We start from the raw sequence: 18,996 nt of genomic DNA on the forward strand, positions 1-18,996 counted from the left end.
GAACCAACAAATGCAATTGAGGAAAGTAAATTTTATTTAATTTATCAAAATGTGCTTTAGAAAATTTAAATATTCGATCCACAAAGATCTAAAATAAAAATATATATAATGCAAAATATAATTAAAATGATAAAACCATAAATTGTGTATATCCCAACATCATTAAACATGTATTTACTGAATTGAATTATTTTAATAAATAAATTTTGTTAATACAAAATAGAATAACGCTGAGGTCTCCATGATAAATTAATTCAAGACCTTTCGTATTTCTCTATAAGTATAATGCAATCATCTTCTCAATGAGTTTAATGTATAAATCCTTTAGGACCAATTCCCTTTTAGGAGAGAAATATCAAATTTTCTTTTGACGCATTCCTTTTACCGGCTGGAATGACAAGATTGTTTGAGCACGGGGGATCCGTAACTTACGACTTAGCTACGGAGACCTCGCGGAATATCGTCGCGGAAGCATATAGCTGAAGGAATTTGAAGTGCAAACGCGCTGAAAGCAGCCATTTTTCACTCGTCGTTAAAGGGAGGATGACGCGCTGCCACACCGAGCACACTGCGGAGAGCGTAAAGTGCCCCGAACCCAACAACGACGCTTTCGTCGCGCGGCGTATACACATATGCCACCGCTAGTAAATCGTTTAATGCGAGACTCCGGAACGACCATTTAAGCAGCCGAAGGACGATCCCGGCACGTTTCGCTGTGTTTGCACTTAGGATGAAGATGGGCGTCTTGATTTTATCATACCGATATAATCGGACGCGGCGCTGATCGCCATTCGGCGGAATGTCAAGGATATATATCAGAGTGCCTGCCGAGAGATGGGATTATTTAAGTTGCAATTAAAATGGGACATTCATCTCTCTGCCTGTTGCAAAATTAATGGGTAGTCGGCAGTCATAGGTCTCCGCCGACCATTAGAAATTTATCGATTACGGTCGTGAACTTCCTCCGAGATACAGCATCCAGTTATTACATGGGCGTCCATGTTAATGCGAAAATTGTAGTTACAGTTCGTACTAACTCAATCTCGAAACCAGCAAATTATTCGGTCGAAGTCGTTATTTAACTCTGGTACAGTGACATGGGATGCTTATTGAGTGAGCGAAACTCCATCAACGTAGAAATTGCTTAATACTCTATCGAGCCAAATGTATAATAACTATAAACTATTTGTTAAAAATTCTAAAGTAATGCTACTGAAATTTTTAGCAAATTTAAATTTCACCGAATTAGAAAAAAGAATTTAATCAAGCCTCCGAAAGTCATTTCCTGACTCTAATTACCGAGGCAATCTGGGAATACGCTGTCGCGTATTCCGTGATGCGGCAGAGAAAACAAATTTCACCTCGGATTTTTTAGCAATCTGTCTTTGTCGACAATTCCCACGCAAAATACACACAGTGTCTGTATATTTTGCACGCGCACGCACAATTACGGTGACGTTGCGTGCCGCAGGAAATGTAGGTTCCGTGCAGATATGCACAAAAATTGCATTGACGAACGTTCGCACGCGGTATTACGAACGTAGTCCTTAATTGACCGATCGCACTTTTTGTCTCGTTCAATCCGGTCGGCGTATAGCCGCCAAAATCGAGATCGTGGACCGAGGTCGGGTCGAGCGACTCGTTTATGGGACCGCGCGCGTCGGGATTTTCCATTTCAAGAAAATTACCGTTTGTTCGTGTTTTCCCGCGTTATCCTCTCTTCCCTCCCGTCCCCGTTTCTTCTCCGTTTCAGTTCCGCGTTTGTAAAGACGTGCGTCGAGATCAAAACGCGTTTTCTGGTGTCACTGACGACTTTAAAATAAGATCACGTGTAGACGTGCGATGTAATCTACGCGAAACGTGTCGGGTTAAGCAAATAGCCTGCTAACGATTGGAACAAAGATCCGGCGCAATTCGAAACTGCTTCGTCTTAAAAGTAAAATTCTGACACAATAATTGCAAGCACAAAAAGACATTATCATGTGATCTTAAAAAATAAATAACTCTGTTCTTCTTTATCTTATTTTTTTTTAATATTACGGTAAATATCGATCACGTGGGATATATCTATTACAGAAAAAAGGAAGTCTAATTATAATTTGCCCTTTGAGTGGAAATTTAATTTGATCAAGCAAAAACCTTTTGGATTGAAGATTTTAATTAATGCTGCATTTAATTTTATGATCATTGATTTATTACTATAATATAGAGAAATTCAAACTGTGTGTGTATTTCTATATTATACATGTATTGATCTTTTATCGTTTGTTTTAAACATTTACACATTCAATTACAATCGCACCTCTGTTTGCGTTTAGCTCGTAACAGACCTTTAACCTTTCAAATTGATTTTGTAATCACCGAGTTTTTTTTATTTTCACACTGTTCAATTTTATTGTTCCGTATTTAATTTTCTCTTACCTGTTTTTACTATTTCGATTTCATATCTCCATCTTTACGGCCATTTTTATTTATATTGCCCGCCTTCTTTTTCTCGGATATGTTAATTAACTTCTTTTACTTTACTTCGCTTTGTTCGTCGCCGTGCCAGAAAAACAGCAAAAATTATACAGAATATAATAGACGCATTTTCTACACATTATGATGATAGAGTCGGCGAAAACTGTTTCCGACTACTGGAAGTTTGATAGACGTGGCTAAATAGCATTTAGCCTCGACATCATTTTCATAATTGCAGCTATTCCAGCACCGTCACCGCAGCGCGTATTTAATTGGTGATTAAACCAAATGCACGAAAGTCCATTGAGTAAATTCAATGTCGGTGATTCGCCGCGTTATATCGTTCTCATGCCGAACGGCTGTTATTATAAATAATAATAGCTCTCTTTTTCTTTGTCGCATTATGCGTTATCGCCACGCGACATCATAACTGGCGATGTCTCGATCGTAACATAATGTAAAGTTTCATTTCGTCTTACAATTTATAGTTCTTGGAACATTCTTATATTTAAATATATTTGTTCCTCTTGTGCAACCAAGAATCCTCTATGTTTTCATATAATAGAATTTAGTTTATCTCTTAAAATTGTTGGTTACTTTTTAATTAGGGGTTTATTATTAATTTATTATACTAATATTTATATTTTTATTAATTTTGTAATAAATATGTATATCTCTCAACTCAAATACAACTTGTAAATCAATAATTATTTGTCCTTTTAGAATTTATTTAAATTTCATTTGGCGTGCAACAATTTTAGCTTTATTATCGATCAATAACATACATATTTGATAAATTATACACGCTAAAATAATGAATAGTATTTTTTGGATAATGAATGGTATTTGTGTGGTCAATAAGGTTGTTTATAATATTGGGGATTGAAAGAAACGAATTTTTAGTACTCGAGTTCTTTCTCGAGCGAAATGCATTACCTATATGCAATGCCAATATTTTCAGTGGTTACAATTGGCGAATTCAGAAACAATTGTATTAGCCAACGTTTGTGTAGCCAACAAGCCAGTTCGCTAGCAATGATCCATAGAATTAATCAAATAGCTTTAATGAACTAATTTTGTTTTCGTCCGAATCATATACGGAACTTGAACCGTTGCGTTGAATGAAATGCTTTAAACAAAACCGTCTTGTTTGTTTTATTATTCTATGAAAAATCACTGATTTGCAAATTTCAAAATATTCCGACAATTGCGAAACATTGAGCACCTTCTTCACGTATAATAAATATATAAAATATATTTATTTCGTTGAAATATCGAGCGGAAATTTGAAATCTTAATTCCTCTGACAAATTTGCATCTCGTCGTTTCAATTTTCGAAGATCTATCTTTTCTTCTAATTAACGGAAAAAATGATTCCTAGTATTAATATCAGACACCTCTGTATTGGCGAGATCAAAGTGTTTAAAAGTAAACGCTACTCAATTTTCTTTTCTCGTGTACTTTGAAGGTGAGGGCGGTAATTGAGTGCATGCAAACGCTGGTGTAACGTATAGAGTCTAATTAGCAGCTAAACTCGCGATCGATGCGAGACTCCGCCCTCCGAAGTTTTCAGCTTATTTACAAATTATACAACGACCTATAATTAGAAATATTAATTCCATTAACTGCGAAATAGAACCGCTGAATGATAAATCTTTGAGTTCTGCTCGAACGCTGTACGTGATTAATTCTGACGGAAGTATCGCTCTAAAATTTTTACTCGCGTCAGATGAACGATAAATAGATTATATACGTGCGTTATACATTTCTGCAACTATACGCTTCGTGTTCGTATAATTAGAACGCGATAATCAACAAAAGTAACATTACCTAATAATTATGCAGCTGTTGCAATGAGATAAGGGCCAATTTAATGATTATAATTATTTTTTTTCTTATGTTAGTATACATTGTAAATATAGAAGTAATTATTCCTTCGGGAAAACGTTGGAAAACGAGATGTTCAGAGATATTTGAAAAAATGTTTAAGCGATTTTTAAATGTAACCACCTCTGTTTGATAATAATATTTATTATCAAAAACTTGTTGTTAGATATTTTAACGTAAATGTTAAAGTGATAGAAGTGATAGAAGATAGAATAAAAATAAAATGTTCGCGTTGCTTCCGCGAAAGACTTAACGACTTACCAGCACGTAGACCGCGAACGGCATAACGAGCACCGCGACGAGAAGATCGGCGACCGCCAAACTGACGATGAAGTAGTTAGTGACAGTCTGCAGCGCACGTTCCTTCACCACCGCTAGGATGACGAGCACGTTACCGAAGAGCGTCAAACACGGCACGATCACGAGTATTAGGGCCCACCAGCTGTTCGCGTTAGACTTCTCGTCGACGCCGGCGGTTCCAGCGCACTCGCCCGGCCTAACGGCACCCCCGGCGACTATCGACGACGTGCAATTGACGCTGCTGAAATTCAAACCCGCGCCGTCGTCGTAGTAGGCCGTCAGGTTCACGAGGACGCTGTAGTTCAGTCGGTTGATGTAGTCGCTCAGGTCGTCGAAGGCGAAAAGGTCGGACACGCTGCCGGTGTAGTTGTCGACACTCGTGGTGGAATACGACGACGTGGAGTCCGCGTAGGACGAGGAGGCGGACAGGGTCGAGACGGCGGCGGTCGTCGAGTCGTTGAACCAAGCGGACTCGCCGCCCTCGACGTCGCTGTCATTCCTCGCGAAGGCATCGCCCAGAAAGTCCGCCATCTTCTCCTCCTGCACGGTCGTGGTGACAACATCGATAGCGTTTGTGGCCACCTCTCTTCCAGGCGGCTCGTCCGGGTGCCGATGCTCGCGGATCAGCGAAAGGTTTCGTAGGATCGACTTGACGAACGAGTCATTCGCTCTCGCCTCCATCACGGTCGATCTCCGTGATCGACCTTGATCCCCTCAGCCAGGCGCTGACACCAATCACGAGATCTTCGAGTGTCTCGCCCGGGATTCCATCTTTCTGCCTACGCCCATCTCCAGGTTACTTATCTTCCCTAGGCTAGGTTTAGGGGTCCCCTGCTCTCCTCTATTTCCCTTTTCTCTCTTTCTTCCACCTCGTCGCGTTCTCTCTCTAATTCTTTTTCTTCGTCGGCAAGTACGATAAGGTTTCTTGATCCTCTTTGCTTGAGTAAGAAGAGGTACTGTTTCTAGCCGGCCCTTTGGCCGGTCGCACAGTTTTCCAGGATCCCCGGCTTAGACGCGTATCAGTTGAATCCTTCCTCCAGGATTTCTGTAATGGAGAAAAGGTTTGTGGTCACTATCAACGTTCGCTTTTACGGGTAAACATGCAAACCGGTACAAAAGTTTGTTTTCACATTTCGCTCGGAAAACTGCCAAACAGAAATTTTCCATTTTGTAAAACGTGACCTAAAACCGATACCGCGTTTCAATTTGTATGTATATGTGCAAATTTAAACTATGCGTTCCTAACTTTCCAGCTTAAAATTTTAACGAAGGCACGAGCAAAACATGACGTTCTCAATTTTCGTAAATGTAATAGTCGATTATTCATCGTTTACCGGTATATAATATCGGTATAACAAAGGATTTATATTAGATTTATATTATCATTAACAAGTAAAGGGAAAAGTAGACTTTGAGAATACAATCGATTAACAGCGTAAGTTAACGTAACAATCTTTAATTATTTGTAAGATATATATTTATAAATCGGACGTTTTGGCTCTACTTTAAAAACTGTCAGTGATTATATTATTATTATTATTATTTATTACGATGCTTTAGCAGTCAATATATTATTTGAACTATTTATTATATTATCTTTTGAAAAAGTGTCGTTTGAATGTATAAGATGAATAACGAGGTTTTATCATTTAGTTACATTAATTCCAGGAATCAGCGCGTAAAACCTTCAATTTTTCATTCTAATTATAAAATATTATAAAATCTTTATGTTTCTATCGTACTTCTTTTGAGATAATGTATCCAAGATTGCTGCGCAACCGTATTCTCAAACACTCTCTCCAAGTAGAACAAATGCGTTCCATTACTCCGCTCGTGATCGCACCGTGATTTTAATCCCGATCAAACTTTCCAAGCGAGACGATAAATTTACACAAGGAAACCGTCCGGGCTATCGAGTGTCTCCCTTCCTAATGAAACGCGGAAGAAAAAACTCGCGAGGTCCCATCTGCCCGCGCCAATGTTTGAGACGGAGTGTCTCGTGGCGCAATCTCGGAATTAAACAAAAGCTCACGGGTTCTTCCCGTCCGCCTACAGATCGCTCGAAATGGGATGCCGTTTCGTTCTCGGTAGGCGAAAGATCGAAGGTACACACGGGGAGAGAGAGTCAGATTGACAGATGGACAGACATTAGGATATGTTTCTCTTCTGGCGGCACGTGTGAGAAATACAGAGAAGAAAGAGAGAAAGAAAGAGAGAGAAAGAGGAAATAGGAATAAGCCTCGAAAGATTTCAACACAACCATACTCCGGTAGACCCTCTTAAGGACAGAAATCATCTCCTTACCCCATGGGACCTTCTATCCCTGCCGATTCCCTGCTCTACATAAAACCTAGAAGGGCGAAGTGTGCCGCCGGTATATAGGTATCGCCAGGCAGTATCTTTCAGACTGTAAATTCCTCGGAGTATCACAGGGTGTCTAGTGGCTGTAAAGTTCGCGGGATATATATGTAGCGCATAATAGCATCCGGTATCCTCTATCTGAATTCTCCCGGCCATAGAGTTGACGGTGTTCGTGTAAGCTGGGCGTAGAGGGGTCTCGCACACGGTCAGGAGGGAAAACGGGGGACAAAGCGGCTCTGGAGCTCTAGAGGCTCCTGTTAAAAGCCTGTGTCGGTCTCTTTCCTTCATTCGTCGGACGACGGATCTATCATCCATTCTTTATCGACGGCCATTCGTGCCCACGCTTGCGAAAATTGAATTCCATTGTGGCGGCTATTGCAGACGACCGCGGCGAGTCGCCCGTTTAATGCATTAAGCGCAGCGAGTCCACGAATATGCGACCGTATGTCGGCCTGTACTGTTTTGGGTTGCAAATGCCGCGCCCCACGCGAGATCCTTTTATTTTTCCTCGCACGAATACATGCAGCTAATACATTTGTTTCGCGCGGAGACGTGTCGCGTATCGACAATGGGGAGCAACATCACGAAGAAAAGTTACGTTAATCTTATCGAACTCCTTATTTCCAAATACAAAAATGAGAATATATGTTTTTAGTAAACCGATAACAATCAGCGTCCGAATTTTTTACTTTATGGATGTAGATAAATAACATAGAAATTAATAAATAACAGAATATATTTTATTTAAATAAATAAAATAAACAGCAATTTTGCAAAAATAGCAATTTTGCAAAAATATATATTCTTTTTACAAAAAGCTACATGTTTATCAAATTTATATTTATGAGAACTTTTAATGTATTTTATTAAAGTGATGCGGGTAAGGAGAGACTAAAAGCAGAATTTAGTGGAAGATAACTATCTGCCACATGCATATTTATAAGAAACCATAAAATGATACCTATTTCAAGAAAAATATCAAAATATCTTTCACAATGTGGCTAAAAAATCTACATACTAAAATCTATCGCAACATTTTTTTAATATATTTTAATTGCATATATAAATAAATGTATATTTTTAAGTTTTACTATGTAAAACGGTTAATTTTTACTATGTGTTTAAAAACTTTTATCCTCATTCTACATATATAGTTTTAATTTTTATTTTATTAATAAATGTAATGATAACAAAACTAGAAACAGAGACGATATTTTAAATAATTAAATGAATATTAATCTTAACACACAAAATTATTATTTCAAACTGTTACATATTTTTTCCAAAATTCTTCCACATTGCACGTATAACGCATATAAATTCAACAAGGTATGTGTATTAATAATTGTGTCTCCCAAATTTCTGATATATCAATGTACTTATTGATCTTGAGGGTTGTGCTAAGATTAATGTGTGTAAAGAGAAAAACTGCGGAGGTTTATCTTCGCTCTATAAGAGACGCATGTAATGCAGTACCTCCAAGCTCATGAAAACCATTAGGAAAAAAATTGCGGAACGACCCAGAAAAGGAAACAGCACGCATCCTGTAATTCACCCCGTATTCTCTCCCATCCCTTTTTCTTTCCACCATCAGCATACTCTCCTTCATCATTCGTCCTTCTTTTTTCGCGTGTTGCGACCTTCGTTCCGCTTTCCCGGCAGCGGGTATACGGCGGAAGTGTAGGAACTGAAGAAGGGTGACTGAATTTTATCAGGAGAAATGTATACCTACACTACACTGCGAACGTCAGATCTTAACGTCGTTCTGAGGCCGCCGACATTTTAGACTGTCTCCTCAATATCGCCATTCTGGAAATGTTCACGAATGCCATTCCCGACTCCGCTCTTCCGTGAATTTAAGGAAAATAAACGGAATGCCACGGCGCAAGTGTTTTATAGTAGCAGTATCGCGTGCTCACGAACTGATTATTATATAAAATTACTCTAACAACAATACGCTGCTTTTGCAAATCTATATATTTTTTTTTATTTTCCGAGGCTTGATTGTACGTTTAATTTTTTTATGCGATTTAATTTCAAGCTACACATTTTTTGCTTTAAAGGTAGACAATATTTATTGACAACTGCTAACGGTTTGTAATCTGTAAACTGAAAATGCGTTTAAAAGTTTTTTAGTATTTTCTGAGACATCTAGAATCTTAAAGCTGCGGAGCATTTTAAGAGATTAGCGATAAAATATCTTTCAACAGAGTATCTACAATATTTTTAACGACAAAATGTTTTAAATATCATATTATTCTTACCCATTGCATTATACATGGGATCCAGATTGAGAACGCGGGCAAATTATTCATATAGAAATACTATGCGTATTCTCTCAAGAAAGTTCTACTATTTTGAAGATCATAAAAGATGTTTTAAAGATCTGTACAATTTGCCATTATTTTTTCCGATACTATTCTACAGAAATATCGGTTTCTGTTTACTATATCATAAACATTATTTAACGTAATGACATACATGCTCAATTACGATTAACGCCAGACCGAGTAATAAGTGAAGTAAGAATATTCTCTTTCCGCTGCGCCTTAACAAGAAGCGTTACTTGAATATGTAAATATGCAAAGAGATATTAATCCCTAGTGAAAAACACAATGTTGAAATTTTGTTCTCGGCATTTGGCGTCGTTGTTGCCGCCCGCGCTCCCTCCCGTAAAACTTCATGCATTATTCTACGCTTATGCACGGAAAAGAGAAAATACCGAAATTTGACATTTCATTTCCTCCAAACCTGACGTAGTGCGAGCGTTAAAGAAAGATGAACATTACACATTCAAATATCTTGCAATATTTCAGAGCAGGAAGCATTTACATACGAGAAAAGAAGTGATGCGGATTTCAAGATTTAAAGAGACCTGCTTCATTAAAAGAAATACAGATTCGTTAGAATTTATTCCGTAATTTTCAATTGCTTTGTTAGATAATTTTGCGGCTTATCAGAATGGGCGCGTTGCACATAACTAATACAACGATTTCTTTTGTATAAATTAATTGTATTAATTAAAGATAAAAACAAGCGAAAATAAATTGATGTAGTCAGTAGAAAATATTAAAATTATTTAATTATATTCTGCTAATTGAATGATGGTCACGCACTTTATTAACTTTGAACATTATTTTACATTTATAACAATTAAAAGTTCTGGAATAATTTTCACAATCAATAATTTTTACTAAGGTCAATTGACTCGGCTTTTTGTCGGTATAGGTTTTTCAATATTTTCCCCTCAATCGAAGTCGGTCGTAAATCATTCGAAAGCGAACCATTCTGTTTTTATCTATTCGTCCAACCAACAGTTATAAATCGTATCAGTGTATCTTAAAAATTGCATTTTCTTAGAACCATTGTCACATTTTGGTACAATTTTCTCTAATACTTTTGGAAATAGTTTCAGAAATAATATTCGGAAATACTAGAAAATTGTGTACGCTATGAATAATTTTCTTGATATTCCGCTTTCGCGAATCCTTTATGATATACATTTGTGGTATACATATCGCCACATATATACGTATGTTTGCTACCAAAATACTCGCTTTAAAAATTTCCGCCATCAAAAAGTGCATGGCATAATTTACCTTTTGATACCAGATCCGTTCAACCGAGGAAAATTGAGAGGCAATGCGATGCAAATAAAAGAGCTTCAGTTGCATACGGTGAACACGCGCATATTCTATGAAAAAAATCCAGTTTTTAAGTACTATCATGAGAAATATAATGCGGAATATAAAAAAGCACGTGCACGCAGGAAATCTCGCAGGCGTGAGTAATGCGAGTTCGTCCACTCTCGCGTAGATTAGTCTCAAAGGATTGCGTTGTCGACGAGCTAACTTTCGCGAGCACGCAAACAAGCCTTCGGTATAACTTTGCCCGCCGCTCCGTTCCTCTCTGAGAATTATCGCGCAAGAACGTTGCTATTCGCGCCGATGACAAACGTTGCGTGTGCTATAAGTGGATAAACGCGAACGCGAACGCGCACTCATGAACATCGATAATCGATACGCACTTATTTTGTAACGTAAGTCGTAAAGATAAAAAGATGGTAATATTGCGTAACTATATGTGATATATCAATGTATCTGTTGCGATAACGATAAGAGTTGGCAGAAAGTGATGGAAAACGATAACATTTTGCGCTCATAACTGAGTAAGGCAAATGGTTGAGTGCCATAGGAATGGATAACAATTCGGTAATATATCTCAAATGTAATAACATAGTTCTTACTTTTGTTAAAAGCTAAGTTAAATTTATCGAATTGCTCGTGTGCCGCTTACATTTTCCAATATATTCCAATTTATTCTTCTTGTTAACAAATGCAACACTTGCTAGCTCATATATAACGTCATACTGAAATTTATTAGAGTACATGCAATGGTGATAAAACGCGACTGTTGTATAAATAAATAAATAAATAAATAAACGCTTCAGTTTGCACGCAATAAGTGTAGCGCGAATTTGAGGAATAAAAATATCGCGCTAATTGTGAATTGGCGCTAATTGACCTGGACTGCCAATGTACGATATATAATATGGTTTATCATTTGTGATTTGATTTGATATTCAAAATGTTAGGATTGCAATTTTCAAGCTTGATGAGGAAGAAATAATTTAAAAACGTATTTGACAGAACGTGGAATATCGCCATAATTTGCCCATTAAATTCTTCAATTTCTTGATTAATCAATTGATTAGTCTTCCACATAAGAGAAACAATTAAAGCTAGAAAAAATAGCCCATCTTTTATGTAACTGCGCCATCCGTTCGATTCGATTTCGAACGAATAAAATAAACAGACATTCCATGTGTTGCTGTTCATGAATTTCCGGCATGTCGTCATCAATTTCAAATTTTTCAAAATACGCCTCTATGCTCTTCGAAACATTCGATGCACGAATATGTACAAAAAGTTTCGAAATTGTTTTCAAATGTTAAATCGTTGCTGCAACGGTTTTTCCCACGGTAAAACCTGAAAATATTCCCGCAATATATTCTCAGCAATTTTCATCTTGCCGGGAAGGCAACATCTTTCTCCTTCTTTGTACGTATAACGTCGTTTTCTGTCTTTCGAAAAAAAAAGAGAGGAAAGAAATGAAATCATATCTCCCTAGATTGATCGTTCTTGTGCAGCAGTTGCGACGAAGAATACCGTACATTGCGAGGAAAAATATGATCCTCTACCGCCGTGGTGAGCACGACTTAGATTAATCGGCGAAATAATGATATAATTAATTACGTACAATTAGCACGAAACTTCGCTAATGCGGAGTCCTTCCTGCCGGGTGTTCTATTAGACATTTGGTGCACCATTTGGGTGAGAAATGATCCTGATGAATTATCCCAAGTACTGCAATATGTATCCAAAGCTCTCTCCCTCGCTCTCTTTCTTTCGCTTTAATTTAGTTTTAATTTAAAAAATGACAAATATCTCTCCAGCAACTTAATAACCATCCGAAACACTCTCGTGTTTACGATACCTTCATTTGAATATACTTCATTTCCGAATGTAGAGGATGCGAATGTAATTATAAACTCGGCGGCGATGAATAGAGAAATAAAATTTACGCGAATAAATTAGGCACGCGACAGCTTGATACGGAAATTAATATGATAAAATCTGAAATTGAATCGAAATGCATACCGGTATGTATGTGTCTCTAAATAAATCGACACGATCGAAATTTCAATATTAATACGCGGTCATAAAAGAGACCGTTGTATTAACTTTATACACGCCGAAAAGGTTTCTCTCCGACTAAATAATTAACAGTTTAGTCCGTAAAATAATATGTGATAATTACTAACTGCCACGGGGCAAATGTGTGACACATATCGACGAGTGTTATACGTGCATAATTAAATGAAAACGAACTAAAAAGTAAAACTCGATATACGCTAACAATTTTAAACTATGTCACATGAATTAATTGTGAATAATCGTTTCGAATAAAAGCGTATCTTACGATTCTGCACAAGATTGATCGCATAAACCATTACCAATTATTTCCTCAGAAATTATTAGAAAATAACAATATAATTCCTTTTAAAATTTACTGAGATTTTGTATTTTAAAAGTATAGTGCTACTCTGCTAATTGTAAATATGGTTCCTTTATCAAGAAAATAGCTTGTAATGTTCCAACTTGCGGATAATGCTTCAAACAGTAACTAATTTAGTTCGAATAATTAAAATACAATTTACTAAATCATAATACACATATTATATACATTTATTAACAAAATAATACATTAGTAATAACAAATTTTTTATCTATATTATAATATGTAAACTAAAATAGTTAATAACTAATAATACGTTCTCAAACATTTAGCTCCTCTTTCAAAAATTTTTTACCATAAACGTGTCAAATAGGAATGAGATAAATGTAATGGCACAAAGATAAATAAGAAATGTCTACCTCCAGATGACACAGTCGTCATTTTTCTTCGTTGAAGTCACGCTGGCACACCTAATAATGGTGAACGCAACAGGTAATGGCACAGAAACGTGTCCTATTAAATTAACTGAAAAAGATCCCTACTTCTCTTACCGCATGATCGCCCTCGATCGATTAACTAAAGATGTGACGGCATTGCATACGTATATTCTACATTTCTTTTTCCAGCTCTTTCTTCTGCTCCGTGATAATTTTCTGCTTCTCATTTCGTAAAAGCACGAACAAAAGTGAATTGTATAATTTCTGACTAGTTGATTATAACGATTAATTTATTATAACGATTACATTTGTTTCACGCAATTATTTTCACTTCTCTTGAGAGAAAAATATATAGTACGGTTCATAAATTCTATCAGATATGTCGCCAGTTATAGGCACTCTCGTCGCGTCGAATTTTTGTACAATTTTGTCAGGGCGGAATGGACCCATCAATAAAGTTCTTCACGACATTTAACGTCCATTAATGTCGTGCATGAAAGAATGCACGAATTTTTTCAAAAGCAGTACAACTCTTTTCTTTGGCACTTTGGATATTATTTGGGAATATACAATATATACTTTTAAAATGAGTTTAAATAGCAGTACAGCAAATATAAAATTACACTTAAAGAGTACCCCCCGCTTCTCAATTTCATAAAATTATTTATAAAATCTCCCACAAACAGAAGTGGAGCTAGAATTACTTACAATATATTGCTCATTGATTAATAGTATTATTCACATTTATTTAATCTGATTTGTAGAAATTCTTAAATTAGATATATTATAACACAAATAGCATTTTTCTATTCTACCGATGAAAAAATTAGCGTAAAAGTGATCATTACCTCGTTTCTCACTTACGGTCCAATAATCTACTAATCAGAGATCATGCGATAGCTTTTTATGGAAATGACTCAATATGCTAAATACACGGATCGCAAGTACACGGATCGCAAGTACCCGGATTGCAAGTACCCGGATCGCAAGGAATTTATAAAATACCGTGCATTCAGGGAATTACTGGAATTACCTTGTCAACTACTGAACTGGAGGACTGCCGTGAGTGCCGGCGGATTCAATTGCGCCTGAAAAAAAGTAAAGTGGCCTGCTGAGAGCCCATTTGCACAAAATCCAACGACTGCTAACTCCCACAGCTTATGCTGCCATATAATTTCGGAATATCGGTGGCGCTTTAAAATGCCCGATATCACGTGATATCGGTGATGTGACGAACCACGGTAACCTTACTTGGGCGAATCGGATCATGGACGCGATTTTAAGACAGTTACACGCCTGTTCCATATGTCACGGAATTACAAATTTTTTTAATAATATTGTATAGGAATATTTGCTTTCTATTGCAAAGATCAGATGCAAATCTGTTTAATACTGTAGTTTAACAAAATATTATAAAAGGTGATATAATATTTCAATTAAAGATATATTAGTTTAATAGGCACAAAAAATTAAACTTTTTTTTATTTAATAACTTTAAAAATATAAACGGTGGTAGACAGCACGGAAGTGATTTCTGATTGTAATTATATTCTAAACAATTTACCACGTAGATCATTAAGTTAATTATACGTTTAAGCTCGTATAATTAAAGAGCACGTGAGTAATTATACATATTAAAAAAGTTATAGGATACATCATGCATTACCGTTACAAGATTTCTTTACTTCCGAAAGACTGTCCATATATATATATATATATATATATATATAAAATTAAGAGAGAGATGACAGAGAGATGAGTTATGACAGAGAGAAAATGAGAATAAGTGCAATTTTATTTATCCATTCATTGTAATTAACATTGTTAATTACAATGTCGTCATAAATATCATACAATTATCACACAAAATCCAATCTAAATTATTTATATATAATTTGTACTCGTTGCGCTTCGTTATTTACTCACTTCGGATAAAAGCCAATTTAAATGGAATAGCCAGGATGAAAACCAACTATTAACAACTGTCGGGATTAATTTTACATTCGATGAGCATTCTACAGCAAATGCCCACGCTGCGAAATATGACATTTTTTTAATTATAACGCAGAAAAGAGCGCGTATATATGTATGTGTTATGCGTATATTTAATAAAAATAATGCAATATTCTTCCTGAGGTGAAAAAAAGAATGAAAAAAAGACACACTGGCTACCGAATACATTCGACTTCCCTCTTCGCAATCCGCTTTGCCCTACGCCCTCATGTAGAAAGGCTTATCAACCTGCGTGCATTCCCAGAGAGGACGGTAATGAAAATGCCTCCGGAATATTTCACGTGCCCCTTTAATACATCAAGGGATGGCGCGGAGAAGCGGAAAGTGAGAACAAGGGAAGAGAGGGAACGAAGGAAAAGCTGCTGTACAGTCGATGCAGGAACAGGAGGCGAGGTAAAAGGGCCATAAAAGAATCCCTTTTCCATCTCTGCGTGTGTTACACCCCTTTTCCCCGCGCAATCTTCTCATTTATAGCCCTTAATTCGAGTGACACTAGCCCGTGGCATCTCTTTATCTCGCTCTACCTTCACCATCATGAAACTGGCCGCTCATTGTTACGCGTATAAAAAAAAATTTCATATCGCGACGAGATAAATAAACGAACGCGACCATATATGTTCAGCGTTATTGCGTAATTGTCTTCGATCTTATATTCAGATTTACATCAATTCGAGATTTATCGAACAGTATACAAAAAATATAAAATCCACGTAAAACACGAGAAACATTCTACAAATTCTAGAAACAAAGTTATAAAGATATACAATGTTAAGGGAATTACTGCGTGCGCATCATACAGATGTAGTACTATACTTATTTCTTCTGTATCAAAAATGCAATTGACGTATTTAGAAGTCGATTGTAGATTTCAAGATTCTTAGGGAGCAATGAGCAAAATACGTTGTATCGGATTTTTTATCAAACTTTTTATTTATTCTTCATTCACGTAATTTTTTTAAAAAGCAATTGTTTTTGACAAAAGTTTTTGAGCTTCACGGCTTGCAAGACAGAACAGACAATGCACCAACTTCACGCTTGTCTCAAGCGTTTCCCTCGCCGATAATAAATCCCCGTCTCTCGCATCGTATTTTAATTATCAATAATCGAGGTCTCCTTAGCAATTCAAATTGCACACGTGACTACACCCTTGACACCGGCGCGGCGCGGCCGCCGACATAGAGGACCTTGGGCCAACGAAATTGGCGTGCCAGCACGCGACAGCCGACGCGCGTCCGCGCCGCTAATGATCCGCGACTTACCGTCCATCCCGGCAGCAACGTCGCTCGATGATCGACGATTATCCGCGACGGGACATTCCCAGATCACGGCGAGTCTTCCGCGCGTGATCGATCCATGGAATCGCGATATCGCGAGAACGCGGTCTATGCGATCCTGCATCCGCGTTGTCGTGGACCGGTAGATCGGGGTCTCGTTCCGTTGACACTCCTCGACGCGCCGAGGGGTGCACCGTCACTTTCGACGTGGCCACGGACGGACGATGTGTCACGCACAGACGTCAACATGATGTCACGCGTACATGGCGAAGCGCTCCTGGTATCGCGTGTTTGCCATGGTTTAAAATCGAACCGGAGAGAGAGAGAGAGAGAGAGAGAGAGAGAGAGAGAGGGAGAGGGACGGAGAGAGGGAAAGAGAGAGAGAGAGAAACAGGGAAACGGAGAGAAAGAGGAAAAGAGGGGGATGCGACCACGAGGGAAAAGCCTCCGAGCTCTTTAGTCTACTATCGTTTGGATTACCCGCGCCGGCGATACACACGGGAAGCCGTCTTAAGCCGCGCCATTCACTGCCGACGGATCGCCTGAAATATTTTGCGACAGCGAACCGGAAACTTCAACGACGTTGCATCTGATCCACGGGGTGGGCGTTTGACTGGCTTATTAAATTCTCCGTGAAAATGACACTTATGCTACCTTCCTCGGCTGCGATCGTTTCTCAATCTTCCCCGCAAACTTCCACTCTTCTCCGAACTTCTCTCATCAGTTGTCCGCGCGGCTCCGTCCTTCTCTTTACTCTGTGGCTTATTCTCTGCAATCTTCGCTTCTTGCGATTGATTCACTGTCACTGTTTGAGTCTCCCAGTTGAATCAACGGCTATTAGCAGGCACGACGGAATTACTATTTGCAACCACGGGCAATCACGTTAATCCGATCCGCCGGCACTTCCGGCTAATTTTGCCGCGTCGCTGCCCCGTCGATCGACGTTGAATTTCCTGGCTAGAAATTTGGTCCAGCAACAGCTAAAACGGAGCCGGGCCGACGAAACGCGTGCACGCCTCACGCGCTGGTTCATAAGGATTGATCACTGATCGGCGGAAATGAGCGATTATCTCTGAACAATCACCGTTTCGATACTCTCTCTCGTGTGTGTATTCGATCTCGAATCCAGTCGATTTTCCGACCGAATTTCCGGCCCTAAACCCTTTGTGCCTTTACAAATCGTCTCATTTTCTTTACGATCTCGTGAGCACGCACAGCACGCACGTCACACGACGAGATCTTCATGAGCTATAGTATTTCGGAAGCACAATATCTCTCGACTGATCCCGATCGATTCGCGGCGACAGCTGTCCGTCCGAGCCGACCGTTTGTTTCGCGAATATACTATCGACCTCCACAACTGCGAAGATACCTGTGGATTCTGGCGAGCGACGATCGACGATCGAGTAATGAAACGCGCGAGATCGTCAAGTGTCTATCGACGTTTCAGAACGACGGCAAGTTGCGACGTGGACCAGAATCGATTGACGAGGATTGACATTACACCACCGTCATCGTCATTGTCGTTTATCTCGATCGGCCAGGCAGCACTCTCGAGCCACGTCGTGGAGCGTACGGCGAGCGACTGGCTGTCTGCTCGAGTTTCCACACCGCCTCGAATCCCGAATGCTCGCGCGCGCTCGAGAGGGGTTGGAAGTGAGTGAGAGAGGGCGTGAGAAAGCGAGAGGACGAGAGAGAGTGCGCACGCGAGAGAGAGAGAGAGAGAGAGAGAGAAGGAGAGAGGGAGAGAGAAAATACGCGAGAGGGGAACTCCACCTTCTCCCTTCCTGGCAAAACCCTCTGGCGCGCACGCTGCCTGCGACCAACCCCTAATTCTCAGCCCTCCTCCACCAGCCACCTTCTATTCCTCCTGTGTCGCGTTGGTCGTTCCTCTCCGTCTGTTTTTCTTTCTTTCTCTCTCTTTCTATCCTCCCCCTCTCTCTCTCTCTCACTCTCTTATCCTTTCTCTCTATCTTTTCCAATAGCGTTTCTTTCGTAAATTCTTTCTTGCTCATCTCGAGGCTTTCGAGTCTCTCTAAATTCGTTGACGCATCAGGTCCTGCCGGCAGATATGACGACACAGGACTTTGATTACCAGCGGTGCGTCTGTCCTGTGCTATCTGTTACTACTTGCGCGAAGGGAATCGCGTTATGAGACAAGTGTCGGTCGTGCCGACGAGTTCGAGTGTTTCCCACAACTGGCTTTTCTTCCCTTGAGAATCAACTTAGCAAATTTCAAACAATAT

At 38.7% G+C, this 18,996-nt stretch overlaps 1 protein-coding gene and 1 long non-coding RNA gene across 7 annotated transcripts in view; one reads left to right on the forward strand and one right to left on the reverse strand.

The window, feature by feature from the left end:
* The window catches only part of Dop2r (dopamine D2-like receptor), a 212,164-nt gene extending 193,822 nt beyond the window's left edge, over positions 1–18,342 (reverse strand). For all 6 annotated transcript variants that reach the window (XR_011732287.1, XR_011732286.1, XM_071779695.1 and 3 more), the window contains exons 1-2: positions 16,736–18,342; positions 4,609–5,692 (exon numbers count right to left, since the gene is read on the reverse strand). Coding sequence is in view for 4 of the 6 variants with exons in the window: in XM_071779695.1 (XP_071635796.1) it covers positions 4,609–5,328 (720 nt within the window). In the remaining 2 variants the exon portion in view is untranslated. The remainder of the gene's footprint in view (positions 1–4,608; positions 5,693–16,735) is intronic.
* Positions 1–18,996, forward strand: part of LOC139813878 (uncharacterized) — a 186,272-nt gene that overhangs the window by 135,414 nt on the left and 31,862 nt on the right. The window lies entirely within an intron of this gene.

The sequence above is a fragment of the Temnothorax longispinosus genome, chromosome 5 (genome assembly GCF_030848805.1).
Source record: "Temnothorax longispinosus isolate EJ_2023e chromosome 5, Tlon_JGU_v1, whole genome shotgun sequence".
Classification (NCBI taxonomy): Eukaryota; Metazoa; Arthropoda; class Insecta; order Hymenoptera; family Formicidae; genus Temnothorax; species Temnothorax longispinosus.